Raw genomic sequence first — 23,160 nt, 5'->3', positions numbered from 1 at the left:
TTTCTGTTGTGTGCTTCACTATTGTGCCGAATCGATTAACCTGAAGCTTCCAGCCAGTCTCACACCCATACATATGCCTGCCCACAAGAAGTAACCCAATTGTTCTATTGCATTAACTCTGACTTGACAATTCGAGCTGTTTGTCTTATTCCCACAGTAATACGTTACCGTTTCCTGAAAGATGCTGAGCAGGCTAACCTAGGTGCGCATTTAAAACGACTCCTACAATGCCATCAATACCAAGTGACAGGATGATACCGTAACTGGAAGGTTATCTTACTGAGCCCACTCACAGGCTATCATAAAAGCTTTATTGTCAGTAAACATCAAGACAGCAGTCACAACAATTTCCCATCATTGTTGGTCAGAATTCTGATCTCGTGGTGCAGGCTCCTGTGGTGCCTGCCTGTACCGCCACTTATTGCTGGTGGGTTTAAGAATCACATCTCACAGTTAAGGGCACTTCATTGAAACAGAAAACAACATGATCATGAGAATGGCTAACAAATTCCCATTCGGATCATTTTAATACCAACTAATAATGCCCAAAGGAAATTGAAAACAGAATTGATTGCCATGTTGCCATCAACATAAAGAGGGTTCATTATCCTCATACTGGGATGATGGAGTCCAGCTGCAGTAAAAATATCTGTGGATTTTTCTCACTGGAGGATTCAGGATCAAGACACCAAATCCCATTCTCCAGTGTCGCCTGTGCTTGGTGACTGCTCCCTGTCAAACATGTCTTGATTTTAGAATTCTCATCCTTCTTTACAAATCTTTGCATGCTCTCATCGCTCCCTCTCTCTTTAACTCCTGCTGTGTCACAACCCTCCAAAATATCAGCCCTTCTCTAATCTGGGCCTCTTGAGTATCCCCTGATTTTAATCACTCGACCTTTGGAGGCTGCACCTTCAGTGGCCGAGCCCTTAAATTCTGCAATTCTCTCCGTACACCGCTCCATCTCTCTAAGTCGCATTCCCCTTTAAGACACTCCTTAAGTGCCTTTGACCTTGCTTTTGATCACCTGACTTAATATCTGTTCTGAACCTTGGTGTCAGGTTTTTGTAAGGCTCCTGAGAAATGCCTTAGGACATTTTTCTGACTTTAAAGACATTTTTATGACTTTAAAGACATTTAATAGATCGAAGTTATTTTGTAGTCAGCATACTGTCAGCCTTCAGTTCTGACTGCTAGAAAGATTCATCATGATTGAGAGGCGACCTGATAGAAGTTTATAAAATAACGAGGGGCATAGATAGAGTTAATGGTTAGAGTCTTTTCCCTCAGATGGGGATTTAAGATTGGGGGAACATTTTTAAGATGAGAGAGATTTGAAAAAAGACAAGTGAGGCAAATTTTTTACACAGTGGGTGGTTTGCATGTGGAATGAACTTCCTGAGGGAGTGATGGATGGGTGTACAATTACAACATTTAAAAGACATTTGGATAAGTATATGAATAGGAAGGGTTTAGAGGGATGTGGGGCAAATGCTGGCAAATGGGACTAGGTCAGAGTGGGATGTCTGGTTGGCATTGACAAGTTGGACTGAAGGGTCTGTTTCCGTGATTCTGTGATATTATAGCATATATCTCTATGACATCAGGAATTGAGAGTGCTCAGTTGCATGTTAAAAATGGTTTCATTTTGTTGAGAAAGATGAGGAAAGCATCAGTTTATCTGCTTGTTCTACTGAACTCACTGCTGAGATGCAACAGCAGTTGCCCCCAGTCAGCAAATGTCTACCCAGAGAGGAGGAGGACCCAATCACCAGTCTGGAGACCAAACGTAAACTAAGGGCACGGTTCACCGAGCATCTCAGCTGGTCCCGCAGGGGCTGACCGGACCTCCCTGTCACCGCCCATTTTAATTTCCCTTCCCACTCCCTTTCCAACATGGCCATCCTTGGCCTCCTCCCTTGCCACAACGATTCAAACTGCACATTGGAGGAACAACACCACATCTTCTGCCAGGGCAGTGTACAGCCCAGAGCACTCAACATTAAGTTCTCCAATAACCTCCCTTCCCTTCCCCCAACTCCCTTCCCAGCCCCTCCCCCTTCCTTCCATTCCTCTGATTGACCCTTCCTTCCAGCCACCAATCAGATTCATTCCTCTCATTGACCTACCAGGTCGTGCCCTCTGCCTGTGTTCACACCTATTCCTACCTCAGCACCCCAACACCTATTTATCTGCAGCTCCCCTTCCACTCACCTCCAGCCCTGAAGAAGGGTTACACCCACCTCCTGTTGCTGCCTGGCTTGCTGTGTTCTTCCAGCCTCCTGCCTGTCTACCCAGCTGATATTAAGCAATCAGAGATTATCAGTCTGCAAAAAGGTTATCTGAAGCCTACAATTAGCTCTCCTCAGCAAGCAACCGATCGACTGAAGATTTCTTTAAGAAAGCAGTGGAGACTCAACGATAGAGTTTCTAGAGCTAAGGAATGCTGTAGAGAAGCTCAAAACTGAGCCTGAGATTGAGGCTTGAACATATCTGAATGAAGCATGCATTGGAACATCCTACCATCCCTTCAGGCATGTTGGTTCTGAGGAGAATTTAAATATATGCATAAAAAAACATGTCTCCTTTTTGAAAAATGCCATTCCTGTTCCAGAATTGAGTGCCTACCGGATTAACCGTCTCTCCCTCTCTCTCTCTCCCTCTCTCTCCCTCTCTCTCGCTCTCTCTCTCTCTCTCTCTCTCTCCCTCTCTCTCCCTCTCTCTCCCTCTCTCTCACTCTGTCATTCCCATAACTGAAATAACTCCACCAAGGCTGATGTCCTGTCACCAATTCACCCTTTATTTACACATGGAGAGCCCTTGACACTTCCAGCTCTCAGAGTGAACAGGATTTCTCACACTTCTGTTTTTTTTTCTTTTTTTTTTGTTTCCAAACCCCCCCCCCCCCAACAACACTACCCTCTGACAGTGGTAGAGTTTATTTTTCCCCAACACCCATGTTGTGTGTGTGTGTGTGTGTGTGTGTGTGTGTGTGCAGGTGTCGGACACAGTGAAGAACAACACGTGTGTAAATCTTTATTTGATTCCATCACCAGGAAGGAAATGCCAGAGACAAGCAGTGCCCTTCTCAGAGGGCAATGCTGTGTGATCACACAGTGAAGGGGGAGGGCAGGGATTAAATCAAAATAGAGTTGGAGGGGGAAATAATACACTCCACTCCCTGTGGTGCCCCCCCTCTCCCTGAAAATCTCAAGGGTGTTGGTGGACACCACGTGCTCCTTCTCCCGGGACACCCGGGCTCTACACTTCTGTTTTTTTTTATTTTATTAAACAATTACAAAACGCAGTTTACGAAAAACAGTTAACATTTACAGCTGTATACAACAGCAATTTTACAAGGGAGAGGAGCAGTAAAGCCAGGCCTCAAACCCTACTGTTCAACCAGTTTACAGAGAGATGAGGGCAAACGTCAAATCCCAGTTCCACATGTGAAAAGACAGCGACAATGACATTTGTACATGAGACAATACTGTTACATCCAAAAATGCAGACAATACAGACCCAGCAAACTCCCGTCCCTCCCACCTTCCGGCCACTCTAAGGCAGCCCACCCCTACAAACCTTCCGGCTACACTTCTGTTTTTTTTTCTTCCTTTTTTTTACATTTGTAGGCACTCCTATTTTTTTTAAAAACCCCACACTACCACCTAACTGCGGTAGTGCTTATTTTTTCCCCAGCACCCATGGTGTGTGTGTGCAGGTGTGAGACACAGTGAGAGACACAAGGTGTACAATCTTTATTCAATTTCCACCACCAGGAAACACTTCTGTTTATATCTGTCAGCCATGGCTCCCTGATTGGATCAGGTTAACAGCCCCGATTAGGGCACTCAGATTCTATGAGGTCCACCTGGCTGACCTCATTACAATCACTACAATTATGTAGCCATGTTTTGTAGAAAACACTAACTTTTTTGCTCTAGTCCTTTTAAACCTAAGTGGTGACCTTAATCCCAGAAATATTAGCCTCCGAGAGTCGGGTGAATTTTGAGAATCATAGTTACTTTGTGTCACTGGGAGGTTTTACATTAAGTGATCCCGGGGTGCCTCTTGCTTGAATGGACATGCTGAGGAAAGGTAGCATCTGCAGAATTCATAGCTTTTGCAGACTTACCAAACCTGAAAACCCACAGACTCCCAGACTTACTGTCTCCAAACTCAAACTTTCCCACAAAGAGCTCTCGAGAAACTAACCTGTCACACATTGTAATGAACCATCCAGGCTCCAATATTTAGCCATGGCCTCTAACTCTGAATCGCATAAGAGGATGATGATCAGGTGATCATAAGAGAAAGCTAACTTCATAGCAAATCTTACACACTTCAAGAACCAGGGAGAAATGAATCAGACTAGAAACCAGGATTTTTTGTTTTAGAGCTCTTCTTGAGATTTTCCTCAGAGGCTATGTTATGGTTTTCATTTGACCCTTTCTCTTTGGGCAGCATGGTGGCTCAGTGCTGCCTCACAGTGCCAAAGGGTTCAATTCCAGCCTCTGGTGACTGTCTGTGTGGAGTTTGCACATTCTCCCTGTGTCTGCATGGGTTTCCTCCAGGTGCTCCAATTTCCTCGCACAGTCCAAAGATGTGCAGGTTAGGTGCATTGATCATGCTAAATTGGCTATAGTCTTCAGGGATGTGTTGGCTAGGTGCATTAGTTAGGGGGAATGTAGAATAATAGGATAGGGGAATGGGTCTGCGCATGTTACTTGTCGGTGGATTGGTGTGGGCTTGTTGGGCCAAATGGCCTTTTTCCACACTGTGGGGAATCTATGATTACATAGAAAGTTAGAAGAGAGGAGTAGGTAATTTGACCCTTTGAACCTCCCCATTTATTATGGTCATGAAGCTCCCTACCCTAATCCTGCTCTCCCTCATGTACCCTGGCTTTAATAACTATCTCCTTCTTCAAAACCAGCAACATTGGCCTGTGTGGGGATTGAACTCATAACCTTAACTATTATTAGCACCAAGCTATATTACAGAGACTGTCACTACTACAGAGACAAAATTTCAATTCCAGATTTATTATTTTTTACAGCTGATCTGGTAGAATGTAACCCTTAATGTTCCCAGAGCGTTTGCCTCACTAACTCATTCATTAGATCATGTCACAAAAGCTCAGCACCATCTGTGAAGAGAAATCAAGTTACCTGTGTTCTGCACAAAGGCCACCGGACCCAAAATGTGAGCTCTGATTTGTCTTCACAGATGCTGCCAGAACTGCTGAGCTTTTCCAGCAAGTTCTGTTTCTGTCCTTGATTTACAGTTTCTGCGGTTCTTTTGGTTTTCGTTAGATCATGTTGTAGTGTTGCCACCTCGGTTGATGTTTGGGATATTTGGACTCATGCTGGAGCAGAACGAGAAGATTTCATCAATATCCTCCATAGTTATAGGTCATAAAGATGTGCACCACAGAAACAGACCCTTCGGTCCAACCCATCCATGCCGACCAGATATCCTAACCCAATCTAGTCCCACCTGCCAGCACCTGGCCCATATCCTTCCAAGCTGAAAATCCCTGAAGAAGGGCTCATGCCCGAAACGTCGATTCCCCTGTTCCTTGGATGCTGCCTGATCTGCTGCGCTTTTCCAGCAACACATTTTCAGCTCAGATCTCCAGCATCTGCAGTCCTCACTTTCTCCTAGAAGATTTTAACCTACTGCGAATCCTCTTACAAGGATGCCTTCCTTGAAGAAGCTCTCTTCCTCCCTCTACAAGGATTTCAGTGAGTCCCTCTCTCACTGCATACCCCAGGTCATCTCCTCTGCACAGAAGCTCTTCAGCCACGTTCTCAAACACACTCGCTACCACAGCCACATCTCCTTTCCTGAAGAAGGGCTCATGCCCGAAACGTCAATTCCGCTGCTCCTTGGATGCTGCCTGACCTGCTGTGCTATTCCAGCAACACATTTTCAGCTCTGATCTCCAGCACCTGCAGTCCTCACTTTCTCCATGTCCCTCCAAACCCTACCGATTCATATACCAATCCAAATGCCTTTTAAATGTTGTAATTGTACCAGCCTCCACCACTTCCTCTGGCAGCTCATTCCATACACATACCACACTCTGCGTGAAAAAGCTGCCCCTTAGGGCCCTTTCATATCTTTCCCCTCTCACCCTAAACCTATGCCCTCTAGTTCTGGACTCCCTCGCCCCAAATAGACAAATAGACTTTGCCTATTTATCCTATCCATGCCCCTCATAATTTTGTAAACCTCTATAAGGTCACCCCTCAGCCTCCGACACTCCAGGGAAAACAGCCCCAGTCTGTTCAGTCTCTCCCTGTAGCTCAAATCCTCCAACCCTGGTAACATCCTTGTAAATCTTTTCTGAACCCTTTCAAGTTTCACAACATCCTTCTGATAGGAAGGAGACCAGAATTGCACGCAATATTCCAACAGTGGCCTAACCAATGTCCTGTCCAGCCGCAACATGACCTCCCAACTCCTGTACTCAATACTCTGATCAATAAAGGAAAGCATACCAAAAACCTTCTTCACTATCCTATCTACCTGCGACTCCACTTTCAAGGAGCTATGAACCTGCACTCCAAGATCTTTTTGTTCAGCAACACTCCCTAGGACCTTACCATTAAGTGTATAAGTCCTGCTAAGATTTGCTTTCCCAAAATGCAGCACCTCGCATTTATCTGAATTAAACTCCATTTGCCGCTTCTCAGCCGATTGGCCCATCTGGTCCAGATCCTGTTGTAATCTGAGGTAACCTTCTTCACTGTCCACTACACCTCTAATTTTGGTATCATCTGCAAACTTACTAACTGTACCTCTTATGTTCACCTTCAAATCATTTATATAAATGACGAGAAGTAGAGGACCCAGCCTCTATCCTTGTGGCACTCCACTGGTCACAGGCCTCCAGTCTGAAAAACAACCCTCCACCACCACTCTCTGTCTTCTACCTTTGAGACAGTTCTGGATCCAAATGGCTAGTTCTCCCTGTATTCCATGAGATGCAAACTTATTAACCAGTCTCCCATGGGGAATCTTGTCGAATGCCTTACTTAAGTCCATATAGTTCACATCTACTGCTTATCAATCCTCTTTGTTACTTCTTCAAAAAACTCAATCAAGCTTGTGAGACATGATTTCCCATGCATAAAGCCATGTTGATATCCCTAATCAGTCCTTGCTTTTCCAAATACATCTACATCCTGTTATCAACCCTTTATTAATTTAAAGCTTTAACACTCAAGGAAATTGTTAATTCCATAGACACAGCCATTATTTAAATTGGCACAAGACAATAGGCTTAAGTTAACAATAGAAGTGTTTCTTAAAAATAAGTTATGTGCTCTTCTACGTCAAAAAATCCATCTCCCAAACCATGACTTCCTCAGCCTAGTAAGATCACAATTTGTCTATGTACTTAATGTTACAAAGCTGGAACCTTTTAACCAGGGCTTTGTTTTTCCTTTAAATTTATCCTTTAAATTTAAATTTAATAATTGACATTCATTACAGTAGCAGCCACTACATTGTTTCTCATTCGTAGTTTCTGAATTTGTGCAGCCTTAAACTATCAAACCCACTTTCATTTCAAGTTCTCCCAGTACCCAGTTAACTGAAAATTTCTTTACAGACAGGTTTAAAACTGTTGTCTCTTTTTTGCAGGCTTCCTCCTCCTCTCTTTTGCAATCTCCCTCTCACCACTCCACACTCCTGTTTCTGTTTCCACCTCATTCCAGCCTTTCTCTGTCCATCTCCTCCAGCCCCTTGCAACCTTCTGAAACTTGCTGTGATGAATGTTAATGCTATGGTGCTGCAATTCTGGGAGGTTAGGGTCTTAGTGATTTGTGTCATCCCTTAGGCACCCCCATTATTTCCTGAAACCTCTTGTGCCGTTGCATTTTGACTCCCACTAAAACAGTCACTGTTGGCACAAAGTTCAGGCCTAAGAAAGTGTTTGACCATCAGAACCATTTCCGAGTCCTCACCCCATTTGCAGTAGCAATGCACCTTCTCATTCACTCGATGAACAATCTACCTCCAGGGTCACCGTCCAATTTGAGCTGGTGAGCAGTGTGAGGAGTGTCATGTCTCACTGGGGTAATGCGCTGGAAATCAAGTCTTGCTCTTCCTGGAGTTATCACAAAAGTTAAACATTTTATCAAAGAACACAACCCCAGGTTAAAAAGAAACCATGGGCCAGGTTTCTGTACTTAGCAAGAACAGCTGTTTATTACAACAGCTCAACATATAACTATGAGTTGGAATTCTAATCTCCTTATAAATTCTTCTGCCTCTTACATACAGACAAAGGAAAAACATTAATGTTATGAATGGAAGGGAAAAATATCTGAGGAAGCATTTCAGTGGCACTGGTCTGCCGAGTTTGCTGAGATAAGAACAGAAGAGCAAAGACCAGAAGTGTGCAATTCAGTCCTCAGGCTTGCTCCTCCATGGCTGATCTCACTGATCCCTTTGCATGCCAGCTTTTTCTGTTCTTTGATCCCTTTTCTCTATTTTCACTTTTCACAGCAGGCACCAGCAATTAGTACATGAATTGCAAAGCCTCTCAGTTACTCATTAATGACCGTACTAAGTTAAAAATCACACACCACCAGGTTATAGTCTAATAAGTTTAATTGGAAGCACACTAGCTTTCGGAGCGTCGCTCCTTCATCAGGTGGTTGTGGATAAAGGAGTGGTGCTCCGAAAGCTAGTGCTTCCAATTAAACCTGTTGGACTATAACCTGGTGTTGTGTGATTTTTAACTTTGTACACCCCAGTCCAACACCGGCATCTCCAAATCATTAATGACCGTGTCTTACAGCAAATGAAGGAAAATGAACTGGCTCTCTTCGTACTTTAAGTATTTTACTGGAGAGAAATACACACACCTTCTAGCCCTTGCGGCAGTCAAAAGTCAGCACCGTTCGCACCCACAAGCTGTTCAGCTAACCAGATACCTTTTGTTGGCTGAACTGTTTGGCATCCACACCTGGTCACAACTCTACAAACCGATCAGCAGTTGATTGCTGGCTGAACCACCTTTTGTACACACACCCTGGTGCTGGCTCATCCACAACAGTCTCTTTGAACAAATCAACAGCGTGAACACACTTACAATGTGTTTCAGTAAGTTGTTTTTAAAAGTGCAGCAATTCCTTCCACACTCATTGGTTTTAAAACTGTTCTTGTCAAGTTTATTTCAAAAATACACATATATGGTCTTCCCAGAAGGCAGGAGCTGTCTAAAATCCAATACCGTATAGAATCGTAGAGTCATAAAGATGTACAGCATGGAAACAGACCTTTTGGTTCAACTCATCCATGTCGACCAGTTATCCCAACCCAATCTAGTCCCACCTGCCAGCACCCGGCCCATATCCCTCCAAACCCTTCCTATTAATATACCCATCCAAATGCCTCTTAAATGTTGCAATAATACCAGCATCCACCACTTCCTCTGGCAGCTCATTCCACACATGTACCACCCTTTAGCACAAACACCCAATTTCCATCTTTCCTTTCTGGGCCATTTCATTGTTCTGAAACCAATTCCTCCACTGGGACAGAACCTGGACTTTTGGTTTTGTATATTCCCCACCAAATTACCCAGTCAATAAATTAAAACAAGGAACAACTTACACTCACCACCAACTGCGAACAGGACAATAGCAGAACAATAGGGAGGATAGGAAGAGAGCGATGAGATTAACTTAAAATGCAGTTGGACGAGAGCAAATACACGCCAGAGACCATGGTGCAGACCTCTGTCTAAAGATGTAAAGGTTGTTGGTGCACACACTGTGTGCTCCCTTTCCAAGGGTACCCCGATGCAAACATGGTCACTGAACCAGGGAAGGTGGTCAGAAACTGTGGCCTCCAAGCCTGAAATGTTAATTCTCCTGCTCATCGGATGCTGCCTGACCTGCACCACACATTTTGACTCTGACTGGACACCATCTTCAATCCTCACTTTCTTTCTAGGGACCTTGGCCTGAGCCAGGTTAATGGGCTCCTTTAGCCAGGAAGACCCCAGACATTTTTCTTAAATTCAACCATCACAAAATAACATAGATGTGTCCCAATGTCTGCAATCTTAAATTTGCTCATCTACCAGTCCCTTTCTCTTGCCACCGCTCCCCTAAAAACCTGCCTCCAGTTCTGAGGGTCTGGTAGCATTCCCCCAGTAAAAGTGTCCCCAATCAAAATTAAGACCACAAGACCATAAGAAATAGGAGTGGAAGTAAGGCTATTCGGCCTATCAAGTCCACTCCACCATTCAGTCACGGCTGATGGGCATTTCAACACCACTTACCCACACTTTCCCTGTATCCCTTAATTCCTTGCGGGGAATTGATGTGGATTGTAGGTTCCCTGAATTAACATGACTTTGCTCAATGCTGCTGTTGGTTTGTCATACATTGGAGTTAATGGGTTATAGATTGGAGCTGATGGGAATAAATTGCAATGTTTTTTCCAAGTATAGTTATGAGTGGATGCTGTATAAATCCGCCCAAGTATTTTTAGTTCACAAATTCATTGGAGCAGGAGCCTAGTGTCCTTGGGGCTTAAAGTAATTAAGCCTCATCTCTGATTAGGTTCCAGGTGTTATGCAGCTATAACCTTTACAGAGCTGACTAAATATTAACTCAGCAGGTAAGTTGTGTAATGTCAATTAAAATTGTTGGGTATGGACATTGCCAGATGTTTCAGATGTTTATTTCAGCAAGGAAACCATCAGAGAACTCAAGTCATTCTAGTGTTTCGATTTGGTAAAAATGGGTATGTTAGACAAATCAAGGTTTGAAAAGAAGAGAAAGTTTTAACAGTGAGTCATGCTAAGCGGTCCAAAGGATGACCTCTGAAAGAAACGAAAACAGAAATTGTTGGAGAAACTTCTTCAGAAGGGTGACTGGACTGGAAAAGTTAATGTTTGCTTTCTGTTCACAGATGCTCCCAGACCTGCTGGGTTTCACCAGCAATGTCTGCATTTCTTTGTTTCAGATCTCCAGCATCTACAGTTCTTTGTTTTGTTGAAGGATGACCTCTGTTCTCTTTGCTTTGCAGGTGGAAAGGAAACGCCATATTGGGAATGACATTGTAACCATTGTATTTCAAGAAGGAGAGGAATCTTCACCATCCTTCAAACCGTCTATGATCCGTTCCCACTTCACACGTATCCTCTTCCCTTGTGTTTCCGGTCTGCCTACTTGACAGAGTCTGAAAGGCTTTACTGAAAAGATTCATGCCCTTTTTACGTTTTTCTCTCCTTCATTTCAGCATCCTACCACTAAACCATGTCCTGTTTGTTATTGGAGACCTCACTTTTAAGCCTGTTTTCTGAAACGCTTTGTTCGTGGTGTTATTTTATTTTGCATTGTGCTGTGTGTCTGCAGCTTCAATTTGCATCGCACTTTGGAACGGCTGACGATTTTCAAGTTTGGGAATTAGGTTTGTAAGCTGGGTGCACAAAATACCCACACGACCCAGTCTCAGCAAAAACAGCAGTTCATGAATCCAAATCCATTTCATTATAATGTACATGAACATTGTATACATGTTTCTCAACTCTGAGGTTTTAGCATAGTCTGAGGTCACACATGACATGGCCATTTGGGATGTTCCTGACTGTTTGTGTGGTTCCTCAGTTTAATCATCGCTGATAATGTCACCAAACCCACCCTTAGATTAACCCAATACCTTTTCAATAAATCTCATTGAATCCTGGAAATATGAAGTTAATATGTATGGTGTGAAAATGAAGTAGTTGGATCTCTGCAAGAACCGTCTCACCTGCTCTGATAAATAAAGAGCATTACCCCACTCAGTATGTAAGCCCATTGCCCCATCTCCCATTTTAATTATATGTAGTTTCCGGATTTCTTTTTATGGAATTGAGGGATTGATGTTTAATCAGAAGCTGAAATGTTGAGATATATTTGTGTCTGTTTGAGTGGTAATACATTGCTACCATAACCTTTGCTCTTTTTAACATGCGCTTTCCAGTATGTTTCTGGTTAAAGCTGCCTTTTTCAATATAACCTACATAGTATCAGCAACAGAATTTTAAAAAAAATCCTTCCTGGGATATGGGCGTCACTGGCAAAGCCAGCTTTCATTGGCCTGCCTCTGTTTGGCCTGAAACTGAGTGGCTTGCTCGGACACTTCACAGCGCAGTTAAGAATCAGCTACATCGCTCTGGGCTGGTTTGTTTTCTCTCTGCTGTGGACATTCTACCTTTGCAATCAAGGAACTTGCTGTTTCATGGAAGGTGTTTCTGTTTAACTCCACTGCATAAGACCATCACCTCCATCTTCCGACAAGTTTCCTCCTGCTCTCTTCTACATTGTTTCCTGCCACATCTGACATTGTAGCCATTACTGTGTTTCCTTGTTTCCATCCCACGATAATCTTATCCTGCAGCTGCAGCATTGAGGACTATTGCACACAGCGTGTGCAATGGAGTTAATCGTGCACAGCTGTCAACTGCACTTACTGTAGACTTACCAAACTTTTAGAGTTGGTTTTCCATTACCTTTTATGTCTCCCCTCTATTGCAGTGTGAACTCAGAGTAACACAATACAGGAAATGCACTGCAAAGTAGCAGCAGAACACAGCAGTTTAAGGAGAGAAACTGAAAGGTGAATCTGGGAAGCAGTGGTACAAGTCTTCTCTCGCTTGGTATAATCCAGATATTCCTGAATTCAAACTCTAATCCTCCACAACCGCCTGACGAAGGTGCAGCACTCTGAAAGCTAGTGCTTCCGAATAAACCTGTTGGACTCGATTACTTAAAGCGTGGAAACAGGCCTTTCGGCCCAACAAGTCCACACTGACCCGCCGAAACGCAACCCACCCAGACCCATTCCCCTACGTTTACCCCTGCCCCTAACATACGGGCAATTTAGCGTGGTCAATTCACCTGACCTGCACATTTTTGGATTGTGGGAGGAAACTGGAGCACCCGGAGGAAACCCACGCAGGCACGGGGAGAATGTGCAAACTCCACACAGACAGTCGCCTGAGGTGGGAATTGAACCTGGGTCTCTGGTGCTGTGAGGCTGCAGTGCTAACCACTGTGCCACTGTGCCGCCCAGTTTTTCTTTTTTTTTAAGCACCGATCCACACCTTAAGTTCACCCACCTTATTTCTGATACTATAACCTGGTGTTGGGTGATTTCTAACTTTGTCTACCCCAGTCTAACACCGGCACCTCCAAACCATGTATAATTAAAGAGTAAACATAAAAAGTAATGGAATGAATGAATGAATTAGCAATCTCCCTGATGTTAAGACCATTCATTCAACATTGGTCATGGGTGATAGGGAATCATTTGTTCACATTCAATCATAATTTGCCATTGAAGACACCAGCACTGTGTAATATCATAACACTGTTTTATTTTTAAATCAATAATGCTTTTAAATGACCTCTTACCCATTTGATTCAAAACATAATTTTATTAAAAAAGCATAGTGCTAAGTATGTAAGTTAGCTCGCTGAGTTACATACTTATCATCAACCTGAGCTACAAATCTTCTCAAAAATTGTCAATACATAGTGCATTTTGTATTTCACTGTTGTGTTAATTAACTTTAGTGTTGTGTTTTAAAGTGTCACTTAAAATAAAATTGCAAAGTTAAACACATTAAACCAAAAATATTTCTCCTGTCAATACCTTGAATTGAGAATTTAGAGTGGGGCACAGATGGTTTTATTGATAGTCAAATTATATCTACATCAATGTAATCTGCACCAATTTAAGTGAAATAAGCTTTGAATTATTGTCTATGATTCTTTGTTGATATACCACCAATTTGCTGAAAGACCAGCAAACCAACTAGAACTATGTGTTATTGATGGTTGAAAAAGTGCTTTGTTCTTTAGCCTATGCCACAGATATATTTGCCTTAGTCCGATATAACAAGCAAAATGATAGCTATCGGTAAGTCAAACTCTACCATCCTTTGTGTTTGTTATGTTCTATTTTAAAGGAACAGAAGGGAAAAGGGGTCACAACAATAATGCAGGATGTCAGGGAGGCATTGTTATGCCTCAATGGGGGAGCACATTGGGAACCAAACTCCGCTATTTCAGGGACTTAGAAAAATGATGGGGGTTGGGAATCTTATAGAAACATATAAAATTATGAAGCAAATAGGTAAGATAGAAACAGGGAGATTGTTTCCACTGGCGAGTGAAACTACAACTGAGGGGTATAGTCTCAAAATAAGGGGGAGCAGATTTCAGACTGAGTTGAGGAGGAACTCCTTCACCCAAGGGTTGTGAATCTGTGGAATTCCCTGCCCCGTGAAGCAGTTGAGACGACGTCATTGAATGTTTTTAAGGCAAGGATTGATAGATTTTATGAAAAGAAAAGGCATTAGGGTGATAATGAACACTTGGGAAAGTGGAGCTGAGGCCATGAAACGATTAGCCATGATCTTACTGAATGGTGGAATGGGCTGGAGGACCAGATAGCTTCTCCTGCTCCAAATTTTTATGTTCTTTTGTGAATCATCACATGTTAAAGATTTTAAGTAAGTATGCAAAATTCCCTCATTCACAACTCAGGTTGACAGCAAGTGTGCACCAGATTTCTGTGGAAATCAATCGATTCTAGCTACAGGTAAATAATTGTGAACTGTCAATATATGCCTCCAATGTATATAAAACCCTACAAACACATACTGAAAGACACAAGAAAAGAGTGTAATGGGTTGAGGGAAAGACTGAGAAGCAGTTCAATGGTTCTTGTCCACAGGAATCTCTGAGATTATTCTTATGGCTTCAGGAGACCAGTTTCTCCAGATACTTTCACTGGTTTTTTGGAGGAACAGGGTGACTGCTTCATACTTACAGGTTTAAAACTACATCTTACAGGAAGAACCAATCGGAAAGTCAGTGGCTGGCACAAGGCTTTGTCATCGACAACTGATTGTCACTCCACAGACCAATCATAGAGTCATAGAGATGTACAGCATGGAAACAGACCCTTCAGTCCAACCCATCCATGCCGACCAGATATCCCAACCCAATCTAGTCCCACCTGCCAGCACCCAGCTCATATCCCTCCAAACCCTTCCTATTCATAAACCCATCCAAATGCCTCTTAAATGTTGGATTTGTACCAGCCTCCACCACTTCCTCTGGCAGCTCATTCCATACACGTATCACCATCTGCGTGAAAAAGTTGCCCCTTAGGTCTCTTTTATATCTTTCCCCTCTCACCCTAAACCTATGCCCTCTAGTTCTGGACTCCCCGACCCCAGGGAAAAGACTTCGTCTATTTATCCTATCCATGCCTCTCATAATTTTGTAAACCTCTATAAGGTCACCCCTCAACCTCCGACGCTCCAGGGAAAACAGCCCCAGCCTGTTCAGCTTCTCCCTATAGCTCAAATCCTCCAACCCTCGCAACATCCTTGTAAGTCTTTTCTGAATCCTTTCAAATTTCACAACATCTTTCTGATAGGAAGGAGACCAGAATTGCACGCAATATTCCAACAGTGGCCTAACCAATGTCCTGTACAGCCGCAACATGACCTCCCAACTCCTGTACTCAATACTCTGACCAATAAAGGAAAGCATACCAAACACCTTCTTCACTATCCTATCTACCTGTGACTCCACTTTCAAGGAGCTATGAACCTGCACTCCAAGGTCTTTGTTCAGCAACATTCCCTAGGACCTTACCATTAAGTGTATAAGTCCTGCTAAGATTTGCTTTCCCAAAATGCAGCACCTGGCATTTATCTGAATTCAACTCCATCTGCCACTTCTCAGCCCATTGGCCCATCTGGTCAAGATCCTGTTGTAATCAGAGGCAACCCTCTTCGCTGACCACTACACCTCCAATTTTGGTGTCATCTGCAAACTTACTAACTGTACCTCTTACACTCGCATCCAAATCATTTATGTAAATGACAAAAAGTAGAGGGCCCAGCACTGATCCTTGTGGCACTCCACTGGTCACAGGCCTCCAGTCTGAAAAACAACCCTTCTCCACCACCCTCTGTCTTCTACCTTTGAGCCAGTTCTGTATCCAAATGGCTAGTTCTCCCTGTATTCCATGAGATCTAACCTTGCTAATCAGTCTCCCATGGGGAACCTTGTTGAACTCCTTACTGAAGTCCATATAGTTCACATCTACTGCTCTGCCTTCATCAATCTTCTTTGTTACTTCTTCAAAAAACTCAATCAAGTTTGTGAGACATGATTTCCCAAGCACAAAGCCATGTTGACTATCCCTAATCAGTCCTTACCTTTCCAAATACATGTACATCCTGTCCCTCAGGATTCCCTCCAACAACTTGCCCACCACCGAGGTCAGGTTCACCGGTCTGTCGTTCCCTGGCTTGTCTTTACCACCCTTCTTAAACAGTGGCACCACATTTGCCAATCTCCAGTCTTCCGGCACCTCACCTGTGACAATCGATGATACAAATATCTCAGCAAGAGGCCCAGCAATCACTTCTCTAGCTTCCCACAGAGTTCTCGGGTACACCTGATCAGATCCTGGGGATTTATCCACCTTTACCCATTTCAAGGTATCCAGCACTTCCTCCTCTGTAATCTGGACATTTTGCAAGATGTCACCATCTATTTCCCTAAAGTCTATACCTTCCATATCCTTTTCCACAGTGAACACTGATGCAAAATATTCATTTAATATCTCCCCCATTTTCTGTGACTCCACACAAAGGCCGCCTTGCTGATCTTTGAGGAGCCCTATTCTCTCCCTAAGTACCCTTTTGTCCTTAATATATTTGTAAAAATCCTTTGGATTCTCCTTAATTCTATTTGCCAAAGCTGTCTCATGTCCCCTTTTTGCCCTCCTGATTTCCCTCTTAAGTATACTTCTACTTCCTTTATACCCTTCTAAGGATTCACTTGATCTATCCTGTTTATTACCTTACATATGCTTCCTTCTTTTTCTTAACCAAACCCTCAATTTCTTTAGTCATCCAGCATTCCCTTATACCTACCAGCCTTCCCTTTCACCCTAACAGGAATATACTTTCTCTGGATTCTTGTTATCTCATTTTTGAAGGCTTCCCATTTTCCAGACGTCCCTTTACCTGTGAACATCTGCCTCCAATCAGCTTTCGAAAGTTCTTGCCTAATACCGTCAAAATTGGCCTTTCTCCAATTTAGAACTTCAACTTTTAGATCTGGTCTATCCTTTTCCATCACTATTTTAAAACGAATAGAATTATGGTCGCTGGCCCCAAAGTGCTCCCTCACTGACACCTCAGTCACCTGCCCTGCCTTATTTCCCAAGAGTAAGTCAAGTTTTGCACCTTCTTGAGTAGGTACATCCACATACTGAATCAGAAAATTGTCTTGTACACACTTAAGAAATTCCTCTCCATCTAAACCTTTAACACTATGGCAGTCCCAGTCGATGTTTGGAAAGTTAAAATCCCCTACCACAACTACCCTATTATTCTTACAGATAACTGACATCTCCTTACAAGTTTGTTTCTCAATTTCCCTCTGACTATTAGGGGGTCTATAATACAATCCCAATAACGTGATCATCCCTATCTTATTTCTCAGTTCCACCCAAATAACTTCCCTGGATGTATTTCTGGGAATATCCTCCCTCAGCACAGCTGTAATGCTATCCCTTATCAAAAATGCCACTCCCCCTCCTCTCTTGCCTCCCTTTCTATCCTTCCTGCAGCATTTGTATCCTGGAACATTAAGCTGCCAGTCCTGCCCTTCCCTGAGCCATGTTTCTGTAATTGCTATGATATCCCAGTCCCATGTTCCTGACCATGCCCTCAGTTCATCTGCCTTCCCTGTTAGGCCCCTTGCATTGAAAAAAATGCAGTTTAATTTATTCGTCCTACCTTGTTTTTTGTCCCAGCTGCTTGTTGCTGGCTGAATCTCCCTTCGTACAGAGCTACTGGCTCCTGCTCACTATCACTAACCTCCTGCACTGCTTGAACAAACAGCACATAAATAGCACTTAGAATGAGTGTCAGGTGCCTTGCTTTTTAAAATGTACAGTTTCTGCAATCTTTGATTTTTAAAACTGTATTTTCCCTATTTTGGTCCACAATTAAAGATACAGAAGAGTAAAAAGATACGTTGTTTTTGATATATGTTGAAGTAGAGCCAGTGGAATCACTAGGCAAACCAGACAGTCACCCAGAGCAGCTGAGTTTGAGGGAGTAGGTTGGGATGGCCAGCAATAAACTGTATGAGATATCCAGCAAACTACATGAATAACAGGCTTCAGCAGCTTTAATGAAAAGTCTAGATTGACTGATGTGTATCCATTAACACACATATAGGCTTACAAGTTGTAGTCTTTCCCAAAATGTCATAATATATTCCTTGTTGTCTTGATGTGATAGTACTACAGATTTATGCATCGACAGGACTATTCCAAAGTGACAAATCAGTAAATAATATCAAAGGGTGTAACTGACTACAACCCAATCTATCGTAAAGACTATTGATTTTGTAAATGTGCACATAAAATCATCCAGTAACTGTTGCAGGAATGCAGTGTTACATGGTGTGTGAGTCGTATTACACCTTATAATGAATATTTTGTCTCTGGAATATCCTGGGAAAAATATAGAACATTGAGATGAACAATCAGTGTCATAATATTCCCCATGTTCCTGTAAAATAAATCGAGTTATAAATGCTGAATCTTTACTCGCATGGTCATTCACAATGTTCATTTTCAAAAGTTAGCCATGGGAGGTTGGGGCACAGAGGTTTGATGCACCAGGGTAAGGGTTTGTCTACACTTCCTAATAGTCCTGTTTTAGAAGTGGGTATTATCCAGGCTCCTGGATTGGGAGGAGGCAGCCCCCTCTGACCACAGCAGAACCACACATGCGAGGCAGGAAGTAGAGGTGAAACATCTCCTTATGTGTAGAAAAGGGTAGGGAAAGTCAGACCACAAAACCCACTTTGGTGATTTCCTGAACCCCACCCTCTCACTCAACACCATCACTGTAACCCAAGGAACTGTGAGCAATTCCAAATTACAGGCAGTACTGCTGAGAACAACCCAAGGCCTGATGCTATTTTTCACAGTCGCATCTTCTTTGTTGCGAGTTTATATACTCCACTTTACCAATCATTTCTCTTGGCTGCTGCATTGCATCCCAGAAAGAAATTGAAAATCCTGCAAAGTGAAGTCCCGATAGCATCTTGCTGATCACCTTGACATTCTCAGAAAGCTTAAGGACAGTGAGCAAAGAAATGGCAGATGAAATACAATGTGGGAAGGTGTGTGGTAGAAAGAATAGAGATGATTTTACAACCAGGAAAAGGCTTCAGAAATCTGAAGCACAAAGAGACTTGGGAGTCCTACTTCATGATTCTCTTAAGGTTAACGTGCAGATTCAGTTGGCAGTTAGGAAGGCAATATGCAAGCGTTCATTTCAAGAGGTTCAAATAGAAGAGCAGGAATGTACAGCTGAGGTTGTATAAGGCTCTGGTCAGACTGCATTTAGAATATTGCGAGCAGTTTTGAGATCATACCTAAGGAAGGATGTGCTGGCATTGGAGAGGGGTCCAGAGAAGGTCTACAAGAATGATCCTGGGGATGAAGGGCTTATCATATAAGGAGCAATTGAGAGCTCTGGGTCTGTACTCAATGAGGTATAGAAGGATGAGTGGGGATAGCATTGAAACTTACAAGGTATCACAGTACGTTAATGTTATGTGATTTCTAAAGAAGGGTCACTGCACCCAAAATGTTAACTCTGATTTCTCTCCACAGACCTGCTGAGATTTTCCAACAATTTCTGTTTTTATTTTTGTTTATCATTTCCAGCATCTGCAGCTATTTTTATATCACATTTTGTTAATTACTTTAAAAGCAGTAGGAACTCCATTGTATACAAGTACTGTCAGCTGGTTACATTAGAGTGCAGAAAAAGAAATGGAACATTACAGAAGCCAGGACAGAGTAGACATGGAGAAGAGGTTTCCACTAGTTGGAGAGACTGGGAACTGAGGGCACAGCCTCAGAGTGAAACAATGACATTTTAGAATGGAGATGAGGAGGAATTTCTTCAGCCAGAGAGTGGTGAACCTATGGAACTCACCTATGGCTGTGAACACTAAGTCACTGAGTGTATTTAAGACAGCAATAGATAGGTTCTTGATTAATATGGGGATCAAGGATTAAGGGGAGAAGGAAGGGTTATGGAGAGGAGGCAGGAGAATGGGGTTGAAAAATACATCAGTCATGATTGAATGGTGGAGCAGACTCAGTGAGCCTAATTCTACTCATATATCTTATGGTCTCATGGTCAGTTGTTAAGTGTGATGTACTTGTCATTTTTCTAACTTCATGCATTCATACTTCAGTTGATAACTCCATATCAAGCGTTGACATCCCACACCTAGTGAGATTTCTCTGTCCACCAGTGGGAAGATTGGATTGATTGATAATCAACATTTTTCTTTGTGTGATTAGTCCTGTAACTCTTAGCTGTTTATTATGCGTTGCAGTTGGCAGTCAAAACTATTTGATTCCTTTTACCATAAAAAGAGGAAAATACTTAATGATATGAAAATGTAACATTGTCGAGCTAAATTTTAAGGCACGAGCATAACAATGAGTTCCATCTTAATTCTAACAACATTTACTGATTTTGGTTTCTCTACAGACTTAAGATATTTTCTGAAGAAAGTGTCCCACTGTTTGGACCTCCTCTCCCTTCTCCACCAGTGTTTACAGATCATCATGAGTTCAGGGACTTTGTTTTAGTTAAATGTAAGTCTGCTGCTGCTGCTGCTTATGCTCAGAGTGCCAGTGTATGATCTGTGCTGAAACTGTTATGAGGTGGATGGGGGGGGGGAAATGATTAGAAATACAAATTAATTTTAGTGGTTGAAAAGCCTAAGGCAATTAGAGCCAAGCTCTGACACGGGATGACCTTCCTATCATTGGGCTTTGGTCATGCTTGGTTGTTCCAGGGTGTACTTGCCACCGTACTTGATCTCATATAAACCATAATATCTCTGATCATGAAGATCTTTCTCAATCCACTCCTCTTACACAAACCCGGGTTTTCATTACTTACCTGCTCACCTGGATGTCAGCTTGATTGCCCATAGTTTACCTCTTCCAATTTAACGTCCACGAAATCCCAGAAAAGCCTCCTGAAAGAAAGTCACATGACTGTACCTGCTTGAGATCTGGTTTGTTTCATTTGGAAGTGAGATAGGGAATGATATCACACGGATCAGGATTGCTTCAAAGATTTCTCACTTTAAAAACTAAAGAATATGCAAAGAAGATTTGGGAAGGACAGCTTTTAAGGAATGAGTTTGTTTGATTCCTCATGTGGAATATGTAGTAGAATAGGAAATAAATATGCTAATGATGATGATTTAAATTATGAAGATTATCTGACAGAAGGGAGGCAGAAACATGTTGTTGAGACTTGAAGAGGAGGAGGAGGAGAAACTGCTCTGGTCAGTGCAATGTAGATCTTAGTGCAATGAAAGTGCTTACAGTGTCACAGAGAACCTTAGTCTAAGGACAGACTAGGGATGAGAGAGACTCTGGGCAGCTGCAGTCTCTCACTGCAAGTGTAGACGCTCAATGTCTTGGAGAAGCAGGAGTGGGCAGATTCCATGAAGGCTCAATCAGCGGGCAAGAGTCATGACAAAAGCACGATTCATGGATTTAGCTGGAAGACTTAGACACCGTGGAGTGTGCAAGTCATGGTAACTGTGAGGTCTCTAAGACCTGGTTACCGTGGAGTCTTCAAGGCATGGTCACTGTCTAGTCTGCAAGACCTGGTCACTGAGGAGTCTGCAGAACTGGTTACCATGGAGCCGGGTAACTGCAGAGATCTCTCAAAACAGAAGAGGTTAGGGCCACATTTCTAAACTGAGGAAACATGTCTTCTTCTGCTCAGAGTCTCTATTCAAACAGACTTCTTGATTTGAATAACTAGCGCACTACGAGGGCACAGGGTGACATGTTTTATGATATTTTCAATTTGAGAAAGCTTGTTTAAACTTGTCCATTTCACTAGCACTTTGTACGATGCACCTTGAAGAAGGAATTCTGTGTTAAAGGTGCTATGTAAATACACGTTGTGGTTTTTGGTGATTGGTGTGTAAGTTAGAGACTGACTTTTCAGACATTGTTTCATGTTCTTATGGTAGCTTCTCAGCATGTGTTACCAATATTGTCCATTAGTCATTGGTTCAGGGGGCATGTGGTTTTGGAATTGTTCATGCCATAATTCAGTGGAATCCCATTTATATTTTCGCCCTATATCGAGTGACGCCAGGTTAAAATGGACAAGGTGAATCACAGAATGTGAATCACTTTAAAAGTAGCTGGAAACCCAATTTCAATAAAAGTACTGTTATCAGGTTACATCAGACTGCAGGATAAAAATGGAAAATTATAAACCTAGCTTTGTAATACTATGACTGATTGAAGAAGTGGAGTTCACCTTATAGGTATTTCCCCTCAGCATGTAGACTGTTGATTGACATGGGCAGTACACGCAAATCAAGATGCAGGTATCTTCTTCTTGCGTGGCTGTCTTTTGTTCAGATCTAAACAGAAGTAAAGTTGTGGACGTTCTGAAGAGGTCAGTTCACTTGGTTTAGTTTAGTTTCTTCACCACAATAAGCAAAGTCCCTAACTTCCACCCACAGCATTAGAGCATTTATTCAAAATGTTTCTACCAAAGTCTATCTGGAGGCCAGGGATAATAAATATACTTGTGGAACAACGCAAGATATGCAGATAAAAGCAATCAACAGCACAATAGTTAGAGCTGGAGGTCCCAGGCCAGTTGAAAGCACCCATTTCAGTGTTCAATCTTCCTTTCTGCTTAGGATCCTTTTTTAAATTCACTCATGGGATGAGGGTATCACTGGCTAGAACAGCATCTATTGTACGTCCCTAATGGCCCAAAGGGCATGTAGGCCAGCCCAGACCAGTTTCCTTCCCTAAAGCACATTATTGAACCAGGTGAGCTTTGCCCCAACAATGAATTCATGGTCATCATTAGATTCTTAATTTAAATTCCACCGTCTGCTGTGATGGGATTCAAGCATTGGTCCCCAGAATGTTACATGTGTCACGGGATTAACAGGCCAGTGATAATACCTCTAGGTCATCACCTCCCCATTGTTACCAGGTGCTGGTGCT

General features: G+C 42.7%; 1 protein-coding gene across 9 annotated transcripts in view; it reads left to right on the top strand.

Moving 5' to 3' along the window:
* The window catches only part of garnl3 (GTPase activating Rap/RanGAP domain like 3), a 443,924-nt gene that overhangs the window by 320,753 nt on the left and 100,011 nt on the right, over positions 1 to 23,160 (top strand). For all 9 annotated transcript variants that reach the window (XM_072565743.1, XM_072565740.1, XM_072565739.1 and 6 more), the window contains 3 exons: positions 11,059 to 11,167; positions 13,893 to 13,938; positions 20,645 to 20,751. In XM_072565743.1, coding sequence (XP_072421844.1) covers positions 11,059 to 11,167; positions 13,893 to 13,938; positions 20,645 to 20,751 — 262 coding nt within the window. The remainder of the gene's footprint in view (positions 1 to 11,058; positions 11,168 to 13,892; positions 13,939 to 20,644; positions 20,752 to 23,160) is intronic.

This window comes from Chiloscyllium punctatum, chromosome 49 (assembly GCF_047496795.1).
Source record: "Chiloscyllium punctatum isolate Juve2018m chromosome 49, sChiPun1.3, whole genome shotgun sequence".
Lineage (NCBI taxonomy): Eukaryota > Metazoa > Chordata > Chondrichthyes > Orectolobiformes > Hemiscylliidae > Chiloscyllium > Chiloscyllium punctatum.
This window is presented reverse-complemented; position numbering and strand designations above follow the sequence as displayed.